This window comes from Phyllobates terribilis, unplaced genomic scaffold, assembly GCF_046119375.1.
Source record: "Phyllobates terribilis strain yellow unplaced genomic scaffold, ASM4611937v1 Scaffold_5__5_contigs__length_657084704, whole genome shotgun sequence".
NCBI lineage: Eukaryota > Metazoa > Chordata > Amphibia > Anura > Dendrobatidae > Phyllobates > Phyllobates terribilis.
The window spans coordinates 136,213,770-136,236,648 of NW_027362765.1; the positions used below are offsets into that span (position 1 = coordinate 136,213,770).

Genomic DNA, 22,879 nt, shown 5'->3' on the forward strand with positions numbered 1-22,879 from the left:
CATTTTTCCATATCCTGACGGAGTGTACGGGATCTATTTTCTCTATCCTGATGGAGTGTACGGGATCTATTTTATTGCGGTATCATTTTTCTATCACTGGTAGAAAGGTTTGAGGTGGCCCCAGGATAAGTCCCACTGTTAGAAAAACCTTTCTAATAATGCACACCACCTTTCTCAGCATAACAGATGCACAAACCAAACGTGTACAATAAAATGTTGTATTTTCTAAAAAGAAAAAAAAAGTTCCAAAAGCAAATATTTTACCAATGCATCTTAAAATGGGCAGGGAAATTATATATATATACACAAGCACAAATAAAAACGAGAAGATGCCTCTCACGCCACATCAAGAGAACGTCCTTTGGAGCTGGTCAGTTTATCATTATGAATTTGGATTTGCAGTGAGCTGAAATAAGAAAAAAAAAGAAGGGGTGAGGTGACTGTTAGGAGTTTGTACACACTATTTGCATAAGAAAAAGTGGATGAATCTAAAGGGAAGCCATACTGCGCCACCTGGTGCTCGCAATGATAAGTGCGGGTAACCGTAAACAGTCGTCTGGTGCCACCTACTGGCCAGGAAAATGTAGATGAGCAGCAAGTTCTTACCTATAAACTCTGTCACAGGATCGTGTTCTCCTTCTGTTTTGATAGTGCCGGCTATACTTTCGTTTTCTAGGATGGGAAGAAAAAGCTGCACAAAGTCTGAGGTATAGGGAGGCGCAATGACATCCAGGACCTGGAGAGGAAAATGGCAATTATAAAAATCAATGGTAATTAAGATGAGGGGTGGGCTGTGGAACATAAAGATAGTGCCCACCTCTGTCACAAAGTATCGTATGAGAGAGATGTCTGTGTCGAGCTTCTCCAGGCATCTGCGGATGTAGGTGACGACAGGCAGCACATACCCCCGACTCAACAGATGAACCATCCTGTCCAACAGCGTCTTCTTCAGCTCCAGCTACTCAGATGCATTGGAGAGACAGAGACAAATTAGAACTGAATACAGAATTCTGCAGGCTTCAGAGCTGAACTCTCCCAATAATCCTTGAAGGCTCAATTTCTGCTAGTTTCTTATAGAGATCTATATTCTGGGCAGGTAGTTACAAATTCATTATTTTAGGTCTCAGAAGAAGAAGTGAGCAATGACAGACAAACCCTTTAAAAGTGAATCAGTCCGTAAGATTTCACCCCCAAACAATTTATATGTGCATGTAGCTCTTTCAAAGACAAGTCGAGCAATACATTCACATGGCCAGTCTAGTCCTCCATTACTGAGAAATCAGAATTTGCATTGAAATGCAAATGAGACTGAAGGACTATGGTAGATCTGAAGCCTCTGTCACTCCAGCTCTATTCCTCGCCCAGCACAGTCTCCTTCTGCTCGACTGACAGCCTTTATGCTGGGAGACTTCAGGCAACAAGCCGTCAGTCAAGCAGGAGGCGGTGGTGCTGGGTGCGGAATAGAGCTGGAGTGACAGAGGCTCCAGATATAGAAATGTGAAGGAAGAACTTTGGTATATCTATTCAAACGCTGATTTCTCACTAACGTAGGAATGGACTGGCCATGTAAGGTATTGCTGAACCTTGAAAGAGCTACATGCACATATAAATAGTTTTAAGGTTGAAATCTTGCAGACAGATTGCCTTTAAAGGGCTTTTACAGTTTAGGAAAAAGAAAAGGTCCCCAAAAGCTTTTATACTTGTAAAATATCAAACAGAGCATAGTCTCAACTTCACTGGGCCCGGCGCAGACTTTCTGCACATCACTGCTGCAGCCAATCACAGAGGCTTAGCTGACAGAGGAGCGGAACACACCTTTAAATGGGACTATATTCTCATGACATAATCGCTTTAGGAAAAGCATCTGAAGCCTACATGGCCAACACAGACCCAGCACACCCTGCAGTCTCTTACCTGCTCCATGACATCTAGCTGTGAGTGCTCGGTTTCAAAGAGTTTAATAAGTAGCTGCAGGACTTGTGGGTGTAGAAGTTGGTGACAAGTGCTGATCTACAAGGACAGTGAAAGAACATGGAAGAATTCACTTTCGGAAACACAATTTCTTACTGCATAAAGTTAATGGGAATTGCCAGTAAGTGGTGGGAAGTCGCACGGATTTGCTTGATTGCTTTCTACAGTCAATTTCATGGGTAAAATCCCCAAAATGTGGTGTAAATATCCCAATGGTCTCTGATCTTTGGTGCACTCACCTCATCCAGCAGGGCCAGGTGTACGGGTGTATGATCCGTCTGGAGCTGGAAATACCGAGGTTCTGATACCGTCCAGTCCACCCACTTCAAAACACCCATTGCCACAACCGGGAATCTGTGGTGGAAATATGAACAGTTGACTAGTTCTGGTCCCAATGTAGCCAGGTCCGCCATTCTAATGCAGCAATCCCATCCTATAAGCCGTGCGTCATCTCAGCCTACCTGATACACTGATACAATGTGCCAAGCTCGGCTACGAGCTCCGAAGCGCCCTTGTTCTCGTTGCAGCACAGATTATGGACAGTCTCAATCGCTTTGGATGTGGACTTCAATTCATCTTTATTAATATTCACTCTTTTATTCTGCGGTAAACAAGACAACAGGATGACCTGATGATCTTACACTGTGTATCACAGCTCAGTTATAGCTCAGTTTGATTTAAAAGGAAAGGGCTGCAATACCAGACACACCAATGAGTAAGGGTGGCGCTGTTTCAGAAGGAAATTTATTTCTTAAAAAAAAAGCATCTGCTTTTTTTCTAAAGACTTAGACAACCCATTTTATCTCATGCAAAGGAAAGGTTGAATGCAGGGTACGCCGTGATCAGGCTTCTCTCATCCAAATAAAGCATGTGGCTTACCTTTTTCCATGTCTCTACCACGCTGGCAGCATATGCCAATATATGAATGTATTTATGCTTGTGGTCTTGATTTATCTTAGCTCCGGGTTTGAAGAGCGACTGCATGAAAAGATCCAGGAACGCAGGAACACGGATCTGAGAGAGGAGCAGATTTAGGGAATACGTACAAGTTATGGGATATATTAAAGAAAGGGCAGTGTGGGCAGAAAATACACATTCATTCTGCACCAGCCATCTTGTAAATGATGGCGAGAAGCCTAAGTACGGACACTGATGACATATAATAGGGCAATACATGTAGAGAAGAAAACATATATAGTGTCCTGGATAATAGAGGAGCCCCTCATGCTCACCAGCTCCACGGGGGGAGAGTCCATGCTTGTAAACATCTTGTACAGGACAGTAATGTCCGCTGGGTTCAAAGCTCCTTTGGATAACATAGCACCAAGTGCCTGACATGCCCGAGGGTAGGAGGCAGCGGTGCCCAATGCAAGAGTGATCTGACTGGCATCATGGCCCCTGGGGAAGAAAAATTCAATGTAAAGTAACAATGTAATACTCATGGACTGTATGGACAGTCCTTATGGGGATTCAGCTAGTAGTGAGCCTTTAGGACAGGCTTCCTGGCAAAGGCATACAAAGTAGTATCCATAAGGAGAAAAAAAATGCAGTCTATACTCTGCAACCTGTGATTGTTTGTAAATCATTGTCCAACCAATTACAGGGGCTGTCTAGCTACAAAGAATTATAGTTATGCCCTTAAATTAGTGAAACGACTTACTAATATACTTCAGGTCTGAACGGTGCCCTGATCTTGTACGCATCACTTACAATTCTTAGGACATTACTACATTTTTTAGCTGGACCTCCTTTAGGTCTTGTATATTAATAAGTGTAATGCATGGTATTAGATCTAAACTCAGACTACATGTCTTTAAGATACCACGGGAAATATTAAAAGGGTATTTCCAGCACTGATATTGATGACTTATGCACAAGATAGGTCACAAATAACAAATCGATGGGGGTCCGACACTTTGCATTCCGGACACTTAACCGTTAGCAGCACCTGCAGAGGCTGGATGTAAGGAGTGTACGAAGCGGACCACCACTGCTCCATCACACCATTTAGTAGCAGCTGCACATCAGACCCGGGGGAAATGAAAACTTTTTCTTAAAGCAAAATTATTTAGTTATAAGAAATATATTATAGGCATCTTGTGCCATCTGCGATCCAATGTGTCCCCCTGTACAGCTACTCCTCCCCTCTCACAGGTACAGAGAAGGTAACTGCATCTCCCTCCCAACCCTGTCTTTTAAAGGGGTATTCCCATCTCCAAGATCCTATCCCAATATGTAGTAGGTGTAATAATAATAATATTAGCAAATACCTCCAAATAGAAATGTAGTGTAGTTCTCGTGATTCACTGTGTCACTTACCCCCTGTGCAGGGCATTACAGTAGCTTAGGTATCCATGGATACGACTACTCATATAGTGACAGTAAGTTAGTTGCTAGTGGTCGTAACCATGGATATCTGAGCTACTGCAATGCCTGCACATGAAGAAGGAGACAAAGCTAATCAGAAGAATTATACTACATTTCTAATTGGAGGTATTTGCTGACATTATTACACCTACTACATATAAGATCTTGGAGATGGGAATACCCCTTTAAGCTTCCTTCACACGTCCATGTTTCCAGTACACGTGGCATCCATTCTTTTTTTACAGAAACCACTCGTACCCATTATAACCTATGCTGCTGCGCACAAGTCCCTATATTTACACGGACTGTGTGACTGAGTAAGACACACGGAGACGTGTCAGCTTTTTCCAGCGGCACAGATGAAAAGGGCAAATGCAAGACTATGGGTCCATGAAAAAAAACCTACAGCACATGGATAAGATCCATGTGCTGTACTTGTTTAACACTGCAAAGTATAGGAGAAGCTTTGTCATTTCATTCTTTCTTTATCTATACTGGAAAAACACTGATGACACACTGATGGTAAAATCGGGCACACTGATGACACTGATGGTAAAAACGGACTGTACACTGATGACACACTAAGGGTAAAAACAGACCGTACAATGATGACACACTGATGGTAAAAACGGACCGTACACTGATGACACACTAAGGGTAAAAACGGACCGTACACTGATGACACACTAAGGGTAAAAACGGACCGTACACTGATGACACACTAAGGGTAAAAACGGACCGTACACTGATGACACACTAAGGGTAAAAACGGACCGTACACTGATGACACACTAAGGGTAAAAACGGACCGTACACTGATGACACACTGATGGTAAAAACGGACCGTACACTGATGACACACTAAGGGTAAAAACGGACCGTACACTGATGACACACTGATGGTAAAAACGGACCGTACAATGATGACACACTGATGGTAAAAACGGACCGTACACTGATGACACACTAAGGGTAAAAACGGACCGTACACTGATGACACACTGATGGTAAAAACGGACCGTACACTGATGACACACTAAGGGTAAAAACGGACCGTACACTGATGACACACTAAGGGTAAAAACGGACTGTACACTGATGACACACTAAGGGTAAAAACGGACCGTACAATGATGACACACTGATGGTAAAAACGGACCGTACACTGATGACACACTAAGGGTAAAAACGGACCGTACACTGATGACACACTAAGGGTAAAAACGGACCGTACACTGATGACACACTAAGGGTAAAAACGGACCGTACACTGATGACACACTAAGGGTAAAAACGGACCGTACACTGATGACACACTGATGGTAAAAACGGACCGTACACTGATGACACACTGATGGTAAAAACGGACCGTACACTGATGACACACTAAGGGTAAAAACGGACCGTACACTGATGACACACTGATGGTAAAAACGGACCGTACACTGATGACACACTAAGGGTAAAAACGGACCGTACACTGATGACACACTAAGGGTAAAAACGGACCGTACACTGATGACACACTGATGGTAAAAACGGACCGTACACTGATGACACACTGATGGTAAAAACGGACCGTACACTGATGACACACTGATGGTAAAAACGGACCGTACACTGATGACACACTAAGGGTAAAAACGGACCGTACACTGATGACACACTAAGGGTAAAAACGGACCGTACACTGATGACACACTGATGGTAAAAACGGACCGTACACTGATGACACACTGATGGTAAAAACGGACTGTACACTGATGACACTGATGGTAAAAACGGGCACACTGATGACACTGATGGTAAAAACGGACCGTACACTGATGACACACTAAGGGTAAAAACGGACCGTACACTGATGACACACTAAGGGTAAAAACGGACCGTACACTGATGACACACTAAGGGTAAAAACGGACCGTACACTGATGACACACTAAGGGTAAAAACGGACCGTACACTGATGACACACTGATGGTAAAAACGGACTGTACACTGATGACACACTGATGGTAAAAACGGACTGAACACTGATGACACACTGATGGTAAAAACGGACTGTACACTGATGACACACTGATGGTAAAAACGGACCGTACACTGATGACACACTGATGGAAAAAAAGGACACATTGATGACACACTGAGGGTAAAAACGGACTGTACACTGATGACACACTGATGGTAAAAAAGGACACACTGATGGTAAAAACGGGCACACTGATGACAGTGATGGTAAAAACGGACCGTACAATGATGACACACTGATGGTAAAAACGGACCGTACACTGATGACACACTAAGGGTAAAAACGGACCGTACACTGATGACACACTAAGGGTAAAAACGGACCGTACACTGATGACACACTAAGGGTAAAAACGGACCGTACACTGATGACACACTAAGGGTAAAAACGGACCGTACACTGATGACACACTGATGGTAAAAACGGACCGTACACTGATGACACACTGATGGTAAAAACGGACCGTACACTGATGACACACTAAGGGTAAAAACGGACCGTACACTGATGACACACTAAGGGTAAAAACGGACCGTACACTGATGACACACTAAGGGTAAAAACGGACCGTACACTGATGACACACTAAGGGTAAAAACGGACCGTACACTGATGACACACTGATGGTAAAAACGGACCGTACACTGATGACACACTGATGGTAAAAACGGACCGTACACTGATGACACACTAAGGGTAAAAACGGACCGTACACTGATGACACACTAAGGGTAAAAACGGACCGTACACTGATGACACACTGATGGTAAAAACGGACCGTACACTGATGACACACTGATGGTAAAAACGGACTGTACACTGATGACACTGATGGTAAAAACGGGCACACTGATGACACTGATGGTAAAAACGGACCGTACACTGATGACACACTAAGGGTAAAAACGGACCGTACACTGATGACACACTAAGGGTAAAAACGGACCGTACACTGATGACACACTAAGGGTAAAAACGGACCGTACACTGATGACACACTAAGGGTAAAAACGGACCGTACACTGATGACACACTGATGGTAAAAACGGACTGTACACTGATGACACACTGATGGTAAAAACGGACTGAACACTGATGACACACTGATGGTAAAAACGGACTGTACACTGATGACACACTGATGGTAAAAACGGACCGTACACTGATGACACACTGATGGAAAAAAAGGACACATTGATGACACACTGAGGGTAAAAACGGACTGTACACTGATGACACACTGATGGTAAAAAAGGACACACTGATGGTAAAAACGGGCACACTGATGACAGTGATGGTAAAAACGGACCGTACACTGATGACACACTAAGGGTAAAAACGGACCGTACACTGATGACACACTAAGGGTAAAAACGGACCGTACACTGATGACACACTAAGGGTAAAAACGGACCATACACTGATGACACACTAAGGGTAAAAACGGACCGTACACTGATGACACACTGATGGTAAAAACGGACTGTACACTGATGACACACTGATGGTAAAAACGGACTGTACACTGATGACACACTGATGGTAAAAACAGACCGTACACTGATGACACACTGATGGAAAAAAAGGACACATTGATGACACACTGAGGGTAAAAACGGACTGTACACTGATGACACACTGATGGTAAAAACGGGCACACTGATGACACTGATGGTAAAAACGGACTGTACACTGATGACACACTAAGGGTAAAAACGGACCGTACAATGATGACACACTGATGGTAAAAACGGACCGTACACTGATGACACACTGATGGTAAAAACGGACCGTACACTGATGACACACTAAGGGTAAAAACGGACCGTACACTGATGACACACTGATGGTAAAAACGGACCGTACACTGATGACACTGATGGTAAAAACGGGCACACTGATGACACTGATGGTAAAAACGGACCGTACACTGATGACACACTAAGGGTAAAAACGGACCGTACACTGATGACACACTAAGGGTAAAAACGGACCGTACACTGATGACACACTGATGGTAAAAACGGACTGTACACTGATGACACAGTGATGGTAAAAACGGACTGTACACTGATGACACACTGATGGTAAAAACGGACTGTACACTGATGACACACTGATGGTAAAAACGGACCGTACACTGATGACACACTGATGGAAAAAAAGGACACACTGATGGTAAAAACGGGCACACTGATGACAGTGATGGTAAAAACGGACCGTACACTGATGACACACTAAGGGTAAAAACGGACCGTACAATGATGACACACTAAGGGTAAAAACGGACCGTACACTGATGACACACTGATGGTAAAAACGGACTGTACACTGATGGTAAAAACGGACTGTACACTGATGGTAAAAACGGACCGTACACTGATGACACACTAAGGGTAAAAACGGACCGTACACTGATGACACACTAAGGGTAAAAACGGACCGTACACTGATGACACACTGATGGTAAAAACGGACTGTACACTGATGACACACTAAGGGTAAAAACGGACCGTACAATGATGACACACTGATGGTAAAAACGGACCGTACACTGATGACACACTAAGGGTAAAAACGGACCGTACACTGATGACACACTAAGGGTAAAAACGGACCGTACACTGATGACACACTAAGGGTAAAAACGGACCGTACACTGATGACACACTAAGGGTAAAAACGGACCGTACACTGATGGTAAAAACGGACCGTACACTGATGACACACTGATGGTAAAAACGGACCGTACACTGATGACACACTAAGGGTAAAAACGGACCGTACACTGATGGTAAAAACGGACCGTACACTGATGACACACTAAGGGTAAAAACGGACCGTACACTGATGACACACTAAGGGTAAAAACGGACCGTACACTGATGACACACTGATGGTAAAAACGGACCGTACACTGATGACACACTGATGGTAAAAACGGACCGTACACTGATGACACACTGATGGTAAAAACGGACCGTACACTGATGACACACTAAGGGTAAAAACGGACCGTACACTGATGACACACTGATGGTAAAAACGGACTGTACACTGATGACACACTGATGGTAAAAACGGACTGTACACTGATGACACTGATGGTAAAAACGGGCACACTGATGACACTGATGGTAAAAACGGACCGTACACTGATGACACACTAAGGGTAAAAACGGACCGTACACTGATGACACACTAAGGGTAAAAACGGACCGTACACTGATGACACACTGATGGTAAAAACGGACTGTACACTGATGACACACTGATGGTAAAAACGGACTGTACACTGATGACACACTGATGGTAAAAACGGACTGTACACTGATGACACACTGATGGTAAAAACGGACCGTACACTGATGACACACTGATGGAAAAAAAGGACACATTGATGACACACTGAGGGTACAAACGGACTGTACACTGATGACACACTGATGGTAAAAAAGGACACACTGATGGTAAAAACGGGCACACTGATGACAGTGATGGTAAAAACGGACCGTACACTGATGACACACTAAGGGTAAAAACGGACCGTACACTGATGACACACTAAGGGTAAAAACGGACCGTACACTGATGACACACTAAGGGTAAAAACGGACCGTACACTGATGACACACTAAGGGTAAAAACGGACCGTACACTGATGACACACTGATGGTAAAAACGGACTGTACACTGATGACACACTGATGGTAAAAACGGACTGTACACTGATGACACACTGATGGTAAAAACGGACCGTACACTGATGACACACTGATGGAAAAAAAGGACACATTGATGACACACTGAGGGTAAAAACGGACTGTACACTGATGACACACTGATGGTAAAAACGGGCACACTGATGACACTGATGGTAAAAACGGAGTGTACACTGATGACACACTAAGGGTAAAAACGGACCGTACAATGATGACACACTGATGGTAAAAACGGACCGTACACTGATGACACACTGATGGTAAAAACGGACCGTACACTGATGACACACTAAGGGTAAAAACGGACCGTACACTGATGACACACTGATGGTAAAAACGGACCGTACACTGATGACACACTAAGGGTAAAAACGGACCGTACACTGATGACACACTGATGGTAAAAACGGACCGTACACTGATGACACTGATGGTAAAAACGGGCACACTGATGACACTGATGGTAAAAACGGACCGTACACTGATGACACACTAAGGGTAAAAACGGACCGTACACTGATGACACACTAAGGGTAAAAACGGACCGTACACTGATGACACACTGATGGTAAAAACGGACTGTACACTGATGACACACTGATGGTAAAAACGGACCGTACACTGATGACACACTGATGGAAAAAAAGGACACATTGATGACACACTGAGGGTAAAAACGGACTGTACACTGATGACACACTGATGGTAAAAAAGGACACACTGATGGTAAAAACGGGCACACTGATGACAGTGATGGTAAAAACGGACCGTACACTGATGACACACTAAGGGTAAAAACGGACCGTACAATGATGACACACTAAGGGTAAAAACGGACCGTACACTGATGACACACTGATGGTAAAAACGGACTGTACACTGATGGTAAAAACGGACTGTACACTGATGGTAAAAACGGACCGTACACTGATGACACACTAAGGGTAAAAACGGACCGTACACTGATGACACACTAAGGGTAAAAACGGACCGTACACTGATGACACACTGATGGTAAAAACGGACTGTACACTGATGGTAAAAACGGACTGTACACTGATGACACACTGATGGTAAAAACGGACTGTACACTGATGACACACTGATGGTAAAAACGGACTGTACACTGATGACACACTGATGGTAAAAACGGACTGTACACTGATGACACACTGATGGTAAAAACGGACCGTACACTGATGACACACTGATGGAAAAAAAGGACACATTGATGACACACTGAGGGTAAAAACAGACACATGGATGACACACTGATGGTAAAAAAGGACCGTACACTGATGACACACTGATGGTAAAATCGTACCGTACACTGATGACACACTGACGGTAAAAACCGACACATGGATGACACAGTGATGGTAAAAACGGACCGTACACTGACGGTAAAAACAGACACATGGATGACACACTGATGGTAAAAACGGACCGTACACGGATGACGCACTGATGGTAAAAACAGACACATGGATGACACACTGATGGTAAAAACGGACCGTACACTGATGACACACTGAATAGGAATATTATATAAGCACATTACTATATCTGAAATAAAAATATTAAAATATTACAAAACCATTCTTACTTTTCATGAGCAAATCTCTGCACCTCTTGTGCAATCCTCCGCATGGCAGATCCTCCCTGCTCCTCTTGCGCCAATATAGACATGATGGCTTGTGCAAACAAGTAGGTGTGTTCTCCGTGGCAAACCATTTTCTACGAGATGAGACAAATAGGAGAATGCTTAAGTGAAGGCAGACTGCAACAGCCGTCCATAAACGCATTACAGTGTCTGAGCACAACACGTACAGCAAACTCAGGCAGGTTCTTTTCAAGGTTCTCCTCTCCTCCATCCAGGATGGTGGCCAGTGATGTACGAAGCACCCTGGAGAAGACCTCCAGCTGCTGGCAAGCAGTGGAGACGCTGGTGATCTCTCCCTGATACCCGGCATCAGAGATGAGCTAGGACATAGAGAAGGATGAGGATTTATCCGTTAGTAGTAAACTGCGTCACATGAAGCATTTATTCTCCGTTACTCACCTTCACTGTGAAGTTCAGCATCAAACAGTCTGGATGCGCCTCGGCGAGCTTGTAGAACAGGTCCCTCCATGTGGTGTGCGCAATCATCTGCTCCAGCCACGCGGGGGTCTGCAAATCAAAGTGCGACCAAGGCATTAACAACTCTGTCCCATTTTTACTAAATAATTGACTTAACAAGATGCAAGACTGTATAGGTGAATTAAAGGGGTTTTCTGACAATGGAAAGGTCGGCAAATTTTTATATTTGGAGTTTCAATTCCTTAACTTTTTCAAAACCATTTCTTGCCGTCAGTGAATGTGAACATTCTGCTTCAGCCCAGAGGCCGTACACAATTGTAGCCACCATGGGAAGCCATCATATAATATTACAAGTGATTATTACCTCTCCTTCCTCGGTAAAGATGGAATCTGCTTTTCTCGGCTCAAAGTGTTTAATCAACAGACTCTTCAAGTGGTTTTCCACCGTCTCCTGGACTTGTACCGGCTCCACTCCTGAAATACAATACAGGGAGAAAGAACTCCTCATGAAAACCGCATATTAACACTGACACTTAAAGGGGCCGTCTCATTAGAGAGAACCTCTGTTGCTACAGATTAATGGTCATCCATGTAGCACAAGGGCGGCCTGAGTCCGCCATTTACAACAAGTCTCTCTGTTTTGGCTTATAAACAAGTCTTGAGAGGGTGAACCCCCCCTTCCCCCTTGATTATATCAATAACTCTCCATTAAACAACCCCTTTAAGGATATATTTGACTAGAAGTCTTTTCATGTTACCCTTGAACTTATTCCGATGCCCCCACATTTCCAATATTATGATCGCTCTAGTTCATCTGGCATAAATTTAGCTACTCCTTTCTGTCATTGCACATCGTGGCTGGACTCTTAAAGGAGTTGTCCGCTGCAGATCACTTGGAGATGCTTAGTGCCGATGACGTTACGACCCCACACACCAGCATGATCAGCAGGTAACATGTATGCGCCCTGATTATTATAATAGGACCCCTGCATCTGTGGGTCCTCGTAATATCAACTGTGCCACTCGTCTGTGATATGGAAGAGAGCATCAATGATTAACCCCTTTAAGCTCGGCCGTCAACTCCTTCAGCTGGATAGTCACTACCACAACTCATGGCTGCATGCGCCAACACTCCCTACACCAGGTTAGTCACCGTTCTGCCTTCCCATCTCACAGCCAGTCAATAGTCCACTCTGACATTATGTCCCACAGCTGAATAGTCCCCCACTCTGCCCTGATGCAGCCATCATGCCCCATGGATGAATAGTGCCCGCTCTGCCATCATGTACTAGCCTTACCCAACAGCGTGTCCCAATACAAAGACAACATTGCTACTGGACCCAAACCTATTTTTATATTATATTCTCATCTCTGCACCATGACCAAATCCACCAAGTGACAATGACTGGTACCTGAATGGATGAGCCATTCTGCCAACAGGTTGACGGTCTGTGCTACAGCGGCGTAATTGTCTGACAGGAGCTGAATGACGTTCTCCGGAGATCCACCTGCCTGGAAATACCTGCACAAGACAGAATCAGAACTCATATTAAGGGCTCGCTCACACTGCCGTATGTTCTCCATTCTTGTGAGCGAATTGGGCCGATTATATTGATGACACTCGGATCAAACTGTCAGTGTCACCTGGGTGTGATACGAATGTCTCACACAGGTGCGGAGAAGATGGAGAACTTAATTTCTCCATCTTCTCCATGGTCTCTGTGAGCATTATTATTATTATTATTATAGCGCCATTTATTCATGGCGCTTAACATGTGAAAAAGAGGTATACATAGCAAAAACAATTACAATGATCTTTAACAAAACGTGACGGCGACTGGTACAGGAGGAGCGAGGACCCTGCCCACGAGGGCTCAGTCTACAAGGGATGGGTGAGGATAAAGTAGGTGGGGGTAGAGCTGGTCGTGCAGTGGTATGGTGGAGCGGTGGTTACTGCAGGTTGTACGCTTGTCGGAAGATGTGGGTCTTCAGGTTCCTTTTGAAGGTTTCCACGGTGGGCGAGAGTCTGATATGTTGGGGTAGAGAGTTCCACAGTAGGGGGGATGCACGGGAGAAATCTTGTATGCGATTGTGGGAAGAGGAGATAAGAGGGGAGTAGACAAGAAGATCTTGTGAAGATCGGAGGTTGCGTGCAGGTATGTACTGGGAGACTAGGTCACAGATATATGGAGGAGACAGGTTGTAGATGGCTTTGTATGCCGCGGTTAGGGTTTTGAACTGGAGTCTCTGAGCTATGGGGAGCCAGTGAAGGGATTGACGGAGAGGAGAGGCCAGGGAATAGCGGGGGGACAGGTGGAGTCTTAGCTGAGGAATGTGCAGATCCGGGAGATATTTTGGAGTTGGAGTCGGCAGGAAGCGGAAAGAGCTTAGATATGTGGTTTGAAGGAGAGATCAGAGTCCAAGGTTACCCCAAGGTAGCGAGCTTGCGGGACTGGGGAGAGTGAACAGCCATTGACGTTGATAGATAGGTCAGATGGGGGGGGGGGGGTGAATGGGAAAGTGGAAAGATAATGAATTCTGTTTTATCCATGTTAAGTTTCAGAAATCTCGCAGAGAAGATGGATGAGGTAGCGGACAGACATTGTGGGATTCTGGTTAGTAAGGAGGAGATATCAGGTCCAGAGAGGTAGATCTGTGTGTCATCAGCATAGAGGTGATACTGAAAGCCGTAAGACTATCAGCTGTCCCAGGCCAAAGCTGTAGATGGAGAAGAGCAGGGGTCCTAGAACTGAACCTTAGGGGAGGGGACACCAACAGATAAGGGGCGAGATGAGGAGGTGGTGTGTGAGTGGGAGACGCTGAATGTCATGTATCATACTTTTCTCTGATGACACAGAATTGACATGAGAAAATAATCACAGATCTGCACTGCCCCATGCTATAACATTGGGCCGAGTGCTCTCCGATAAAACAGCACTCGGCCGTGTTATACGCCAGTGTGAGTGAACCCTAATACTAAGGCCCCGAATTATCACACAGTAGTTGCCAGAATTCAAACAAACTGTTTGAAACGTCGCAAAAATTTTAAAGATCTCATGACTACATATGTGATATTTCTTTGCCCGCAAAATGCCTTCAAATCATAGCATTAACTCACTGTTAAAAAAGAAAAAAAAGGTATGAAAGATTGCGTTTTATTTTTATACTATATTCATAATGAATAACCCGCATGCGGAAATGCATGTGAAGAACGCTTCACATCCGCTTGTCCCTGGCAGGAAAAACGCATGTACAATCCACATGTACAATCCGCATGTACAATCCGCATGCGTTTTTTCTGCCAGGGAGATGCAGAAACGCTCAGGAAAAAATCCGGAGCATTTCTGCATCGTGGGCACATATACATACGTGTTTTGGAGGAAAAGGGTAAGGCTAAGTGCACATTTAGGGTATGTGCAGACGATCAGGAGCCGCAGCGGGTTTGAAGCTGTTTGTTTATGCAGCGTCAAACCCGCAGCGTCCAGACGTTACAGCATAGTGGATGGATTTCTAGAAATCCCATGTTCACTATACGTGTATCTGGGCACCTGCGGCTCACCCGCGGAAACTCATATGCGAAGTCCGTATGTGAAAAAAAAAAAATGGTGACGCTCATTTGCATAATGAGGGAAAGCCGTGCAGCTATTCAGTAGTGTAGGGGCAGCAGGCGGCTCCTGACCGTCTACACATACCCTTATTGTTTTCTGGCACCACTACATTACCATCCATTTTGGGTTTTCTAGCGGCAACAGAACTGTTTGTACAGCTATGTTGGATAGGAAAAGACAACAGTGTGTAGTCAGTCATTAAGGATTAAAAGAACCTTTACAGGGAACCCGACATCAGATTTTTCCTATAAAAGTCATTGCCACCTGGTTTTGTAGCCTTTTAATCTATTTCTTGGCTATTATCCTAAGTCATATTGCACGACTCATTAAAGGGTTGATTGTGACTTGTAGGATTGCTGCTTCCAATAGGTGGCGCTATAGAGTTCAAGTCCTCTTTTCCTCTGAACAGGCAATTTGCATATTAAATCTATGCCTAACAAACCCTCAAACTTATAAATGTAAAAAAAGCTGTGAAGTTGCTCAGCGCTGTATTCTGATTGCCAAGTGGTCTGATGGCCGTCTACGAATTTTATTCAGGACCCCCTCTCTGCCTTGTAACGACGTACCGCTGCCTATGAGTGACATGGATGATGACTTTGGCTGGCTGTGTGGGTCATGTCTTCCACATCAATCATAGGCGGAGGGGAATCTCTAAAGAGGTGGCACAGAAAAGGATCCGGGTACACCCATCAGACGGCTTGGCGCTCATTAGAATTCAACACAAGACAAATTTAAAGCATTTTTTTATAAAGTATGAGGCGCTGTCAGAGTAATATCCTTTAAAGGAGGAGGTCCGATGTGGTACCCACTTTGAAGACCATATACCCTAATAGGCCAGGAAGACACCACCTTTAAAAGGAAGCCATCAAGTGAAAATTACCTATTGCTTTAATCATGGTTTGTGTTACGTAGATTTTTTTTTGTTGTTAAATTGGCAATGTTTTTTTTCGTTTTTCATATTACGACCTTTATTAAAAAATAAACAACAAAATTAGTAATCTTGCAATTTTCACACTGAGGCTTTTATTAGACACATACTTTCAGGAAGAGTTTACAGCAGTTTCTGTATCATCAGAGGCAGGATTATAAGGACAGGTAACGTGATGTCACAGCTCCCCCCTTCCTTGACTTTTTCACATGCTCTTTAGACACTTCAATACAAAAGAAAGTCACAATAGTCAGGACTACGACCCTATACACTGTGCATGTGTTGTTTCCTGAGACAGCAGAAAGGCAAAGACTAAAAAAAAGTCGCAGTGACCAGTGTGAAAATTGCAAGAGTTATTAATTTTATTTTTTTAAACACAGAACGTTATGTTAAAATATATATATATAATAAAAAAAAACTGATTTAAACAATAGTTGATTTTCAGATAATCGCTTCCCTTTGGGGTAGGGTCACGTGACCGTTTTCTTTACATCCGAGAAAAATGGTCCGATTACTCTGATCAGTGTCATCGGCTTTTCTTGGACATGAAGAAAAAAAATATCAAAGTTTCTCCACCTTCTCCATTCTGTCACTGTGAAAATCGGGCCGCACTTGGAAGTCATACGAGTGAGGTTTGGCTTTTTTTTCACAGACCCATAGACTTGCATTACCGATACTGATCAGATACTGGGATCAAAAACAGACTTGTCTCCAGTTTTTTCCATGGACCAGTCCGTCAGAGGTAAAAAAAAAAAAAAAAAAAAAAAAAATCGGACATGTGCACAGCCCCATAGAATATCATAGGTACGAGTGCCATCGGTGAAACCCACGTATAGCACTCATCTGAGACATTGTGCACAAGCCCATAAGATGATAGGTAAACGCTAATCATAGATCTGTTATTCTCAAAATCAAGAAGATGCCAACATGGGGTCAGCTCTAATGTAATGACGCCGCTCGCACCTCTTCAAGGTGTTGAATATAGCGGGCTCCATGATGTAGTCACGACTGGACAGCTTCTGCAGACATTCCTGCTGCACCTCCGCATCGTCCTCCGCTTCTCCATACTCTTCATCCTGCCGTATAACAAAGAGCAGGACATAAGCCACTGACGCATCGGTGCGGAGACACCAGGGACAGATTTCTTCACAGGAACTGCTTGAAATGCAATTCCATAACATTTAGGTCACAATGTAGATATAGGGGATAGCACCAACACCAGGAGCCACATCAGCTGTTCCCCCATACACGTTCGATTCTTCTTTGCCCCATCTGGGAAGAGTCAGGGCACACATGGATGGTTCTGCTGAAATGGGCAGGCTCAGCCAAAATACATCTAACATGTTGGGGGGCCTTTAAAGGGACACTGCATTTCTGATTTTTATTAAAGGGGTTTCTGAGCTGGAGACATTATACTGATCGCCCCCACTACGCTCTAGACCGGAGATGCTGCGGCTATTGTGGCTGTACTCTGACCCAGCACGTCCCCCCCAAATATGCCGAGCACCGGTTCAGCAATGGCACGGTATGGGAAACTTCCAATGATAAGCACATGAAGGACCCAGACAGCGGTGCAATGAAGAAGTGTGGGGTTGCCCATAGCAACGAGGCCTGGCAGTACCAGGAAGAGAGCACATCCTGCTGGTTGCTATGGGAAACAACATTTTGCTTCTGCCCTCCTCAAATATTTTTGGCCCGGCTTAGGAGCTTGAGTCTTATTGTGGTACTACAAGTCCCAGCAGCACACACATCAATTGTTATGAGCCTTCAGAGGAATAAGTGCAGACACTCACCGCTCCTCTCTCCTCCCAGTCACCAAGAATGGTCCCAGAGCTGACCCCTCCGCCACTGCCAGTGCTCCCTAGGAAATATTCAGGGTCCATCTTCTCAGGTTTAGGGGGTCTCCAGCTTCCTCTATTGACTTTCCGCAGTTTACACCAGGCGCAATAAGATGACCTCTGTTTTCCCCGGAAGTGCACAGGGAAAACGACAGCTAACCAATCTGTCCACGATGAAGGCGGCGGCCATGTTTGTGAAGACAAAACGCCTGCGTGAGCGCAAACAGGAGGCCGAGTACTGGACCAGAGCCTCAGTACAGCTGAGTGTGTGGGAAGAAAGCTTTGCCATCAGCACCAGGCCCAGCCTGGTTGCCATAGGAAACAGCTGATCTTTCTTGCGCCAGTTTGTATAAATCTCCCCCTTAACTGTTTAAAGTCGCTTCAGTTTTCAACATCTCTTCTTGCTGTCAGTAAATAGAAACATTTCATTTCAAACCCTCCAGCTGTGAGATAGGTCTGTGGGGGATGTCTCCTGCCTGTGCCAAGCTTGTTGCTGAACATTTTCCCCCTGTAAGGCCATGTTCAGACGGCCATATTGAAAACCAGGCAAGTCGCAACTGCAAATTGTGGAGGTGACTGGCTTCATGTGCTGATCTGCACTGCAGCTGGGTGTCAGGACTGCCTGTACATTGCAGGTATTATGTGGTCCATAAAACTGACCACTGTACTGCACGCTGTGGGATTTTCTATCATACAGACCATCGGTCCACGTTTGCGCTCCGTGTGTAGTCAATGATGTGCCCAGACCCAAAAACGGACGTGAGTGAACCCTAAGGCCACGTGCACATGTTGAGTATTTGGTGAGTTTTTACCTCAGTATTTGTAAGCCAAAACCAGGAGAGGAACAATCAGAGGAAAAGTATAATAGAAACACGTCACCACTTCTGTATTTATCACCCACTCCTGGTTTGGGTTACAAATACTGAGGTAAAATACTGACCAAATACTGAACGTGTGAACATGGCCTAAGGCCTGGTTCGGTATTTTCGGTCATTGCTCTGTTCACAAGCTCAATGGACAGCACAGTGATCCTATAATAACCAGGGTGCCTGTGCACACAAGCCATTTTTCACACATGGACCAATGATATGTGTGAAAAAATATCGCAGCATACACTAGTCCGATACGCTTTATGGTCCCGACTAGTGCTTGTCGATAGCCAGAAACTCCTGCTCCGGTTCACAGTCACATCCACAACTTGCCGACAGGACTGGCCCGATTTTAGTACAGGTGTGTTAAAATGGCTTTTTTTCTCTAATGGATTTCTGGAGAACCCACATTTTTACAAAATTCCTACGTAGCTCCAAATTAAATGGTCCACGCCCATCTATTCGAATTGTGGTGGTATACATATCACATACTCCGTCACCTGACCTCCGTTGACACCGGAGAATCCTCACAGCCAGCAGTACATGCGATGTGAGGATTCACAAGTCTTCAGTCACATAGAGTAACTGCAGACTTGTAGTTGTAGACTGGACAGCCCCTTTAAGGGCACGTGGTAGAATATGCCACAATGATTTTTTTTCTCCACAAAAGATAAATCCCCACTCTCCTTCGCTATCCCCAAACCTCAACACCCTCTAACCAAATAATTATCTCCCCTTCCCTGTTACCTCCCCATCTGACCTCATCTGCCGACCTGCTGCTCAAGCTCAGATCTCTCCTACTCAAACATAAAACAAGCCGGCCTCTCTGCTTCTCCTCACTGCTGGCGACATATCTCCCAATCCTGGACCCCCACAGCTGACATTTCCCATTAGGTCCTTCTCCTATCTCTCACAGGTTAATATGAACTACTGCAATCTCTCCTACGTAAAACCCATGCCCTTAACGCCAACCCCCTGCTTCCTCTCTCTGGAGCACTCTGGAACGCCCACTCCGTCTGCAATAAGCTCCATGTGATTCATGACCTCTTTACCTCTCACAATCTTTCCTTTCTGGGCCTCACCAAAACTTGACTGATACCCTCCAACACTGCCTCCCCTGTTGCACTGTTCTACTCTCCTCCATCTATACCCTTGGCCTGTGACAACTCATAAAGTCCCATCACTTCCAGTACCATCTGTATGCTGATGAAACTCAGATCTACCTCTCTGGCCCAGACACCACCTCTCTGTTGTAAGGAATCTCGGAGTGTCTGTCAGCCATATCCTCCTTCTTCTCCTCTTACTTCCTCAAGCTCAATGTGGACAAATCTGAACTCATTATCTTTCCTCCATCTCACATATCTTCCCTACCTGATCTATCACAATAAATGACATCACACTTTCCCCTGTACTGGAAATTTGCTGCCTTGGAGTAACCCTCAACTCTGCCCTGTCCTTCAAACCACACATCCGAGCTCTCGCCACCTCCTGTCGCCTCCAGCTCAAAAATATTTCCAGAATCTGTCCTTTCCTCAACCCTCAGTCTACTAAACTGCCTTCATCATCTCCCGCCTTGACTGCTGCGGCCTACCTGCTAACACTCTAGCACCTCTTCAGTCCGCCCTTAAGGCCATGGCCCCACTATCAGTATTTGGTCAGTATTCGGTCTGTATTTTTTCTCAGGAGTGGGAGCCAAAACCAGGAGTGGGTGATAATTGCAGAATTGGTGACTTGTTTCTATTATACCTTTTCTCTGGTTTTGGCTCCCACTCCTGAGAAAAAATACTGACCGAATACTGATAGTGGGGCTGTGGCTTAACTCTGCTGCCCGACTAATTCATCTCTCTCTTCGTTACTCCTCTGCTTCCCCCCTTTGCAGATCCCTTCACTGGCTCCCAATGCCCCAGCATATCCAGTTGAAACTGCTAACACTGACTTCCAAATCCATCCATAACCTTTCTCCTCCGTACATCTCCGAACTAATCTCCTAATATCTTCCATCACATAATTTACGGTTCTCCCAAGGCCTCCTTCTCTCCTCCACATTTATTCGTTCCTCATCCAATCGCATCCAAGATCTCTCCCGAATATCCCCCATCCTATGGAATTCTGTCCCCCAACACGTCCGATTGTCCACCACATTCGGATCCTTCAGACGGAACCTGAAAACCCATCTCTTCAAACAAGCTTAAAGCCTGTATTGACCACACTGACACTTCAACACCATTGGAGCTACTGCAACCCCCCCAACCTTCTGTCTCCTTCCCCATCATCCTGTACAATGTAAGCCTGCAAGGGCCGGTTCGTCTCCCCTCTGTACCTTTCTATCATTGTTAGTTCATTTACTGTAAGTGATATCTGTATTTTGTATGTAACCCTGTCTTATGTACAGCACCATGGAATCAATGGTGCTATATAAATAAATAATAATAAAGGGGCTAATCACTTTAAGGAAGAATCCCTCAGCTAGATACCGCATAAAATTAGCACTTATCCTTGGGCTAAAATCATTAGAGGTCATTGCCCCTTTCCCCCCCCAGACATAAGGAAAGAAATTCTGTACACATTTATGTGGTATTTTATGTTAGCAGCAGTTCTGTAGTAGAATATATATATATATATAATTATAATGATGAGATTAGCTCTGTGTCAAGCAGCTAAATAAGAGACAATTCGACTTCTTGTGACTTGCTTGTTGCAGTTGCAGTAACATCAGGGTCGCAATGCCTCCCCTTTCACGTGTATGGTGCTGCGGCAGGTGTTGTGCAACCTCTTTCACTTTGGACAGGTGTCATGGCCAAAGTTGCCGTGTAGACCCAGCCTTAGCCCACGTTCACACATTCAGTTTTTGGTCAGCACTTGTAAGCCAAAATCAGGAGTGGAAAAGTATAATAGAAACACGTCACCAGTTCTGTATTTATCACCCGCTCCTGATTTTGGCTTACAAATACTGAGGTAAAATACTCACCAAATACTGAACGTGTGAACCTGGCCTTAATCTGTCCATACACATAGTTAAACCCAAAAGCACGTTTTGGGAAAATGCAATATTTGGTATCCAGGCGCTCAATTTTTTTTTTTCTATGTAAGAAGTCTGCTCTACTTTTTGAGAAAATACTGCACACCCACTGGATCATGTGTGCATATTGGGTGGGGGCCAGGAGAAATGGCTGCCGGCCTAACGAACATTTACAGAATTGTAATGTATCTGTACAAATCGGAGGCTATACTGTGGCTCCATATGGCATCCAATTTTTTTTCTCACACCCATAGGCTATGTGCCCACGATGCAGAAATGCTCCAGATTTTTTCCTGAGCGTTTCTGCATCTCCCTGGCAGAAAAAAACGCATGTGGATTGTACATGCGGATTGTACATGCGGATTGTACATGCGTTTTTCCTGCCAGGGACATGCGGATGTGAAGCGTTCTTCACTTGCATTTCCGCATGCGGGTTGACAAGCGC

The 22,879-nt window shown here is 44.7% G+C and overlaps 1 protein-coding gene across 1 annotated transcript; it reads right to left on the reverse strand.

The window, feature by feature from the left end:
* Positions 1–204: 204 nt before the first annotated feature.
* NELFCD (negative elongation factor complex member C/D) lies at positions 205–18,710 on the reverse strand. Its single transcript, XM_073683045.1, has 15 exons — positions 18,502–18,710; positions 17,672–17,784; positions 13,585–13,694; positions 12,537–12,646; positions 12,155–12,262; positions 11,923–12,075; positions 11,699–11,829; positions 3,204–3,369; positions 2,851–2,985; positions 2,433–2,572; positions 2,211–2,325; positions 1,915–2,010; positions 818–958; positions 607–736; positions 205–406 (listed from the first exon to the last, which is right to left on the reverse strand). The coding sequence occupies exons 1-15, from the start codon at positions 18,589–18,591 to the stop codon at positions 372–374; spliced, it is 1,773 nt and encodes a 590-aa protein (XP_073539146.1). The 5' UTR covers positions 18,592–18,710; the 3' UTR covers positions 205–371.
* Between the last annotated feature and the right edge of the window lie 4,169 nt (positions 18,711–22,879).

What these genes read in the sequence shown, in the direction of transcription:
- NELFCD (XM_073683045.1), bottom strand. Translation starts at nt 18,591, where the DNA reads ATGGACCCTGAATATTTCCTAGGGAGCACTGGCAGTGGCGGAGGGGTC. An exon ending in TCTTTACCGAGGAAGGAGAG is followed by an intron (nt 12,263 to 12,536) that starts GTAATAATCACT and finishes TTTGATTTGCAG; the next exon opens with ACCCCCGCGTGGCTGGAGCA. An exon ending in ACTCTCCCCCCGTGGAGCTG is followed by an intron (nt 2,986 to 3,203) that starts GTGAGCATGAGG and finishes CTCCTCTCTCAG; the next exon opens with ATCCGTGTTCCTGCGTTCCT.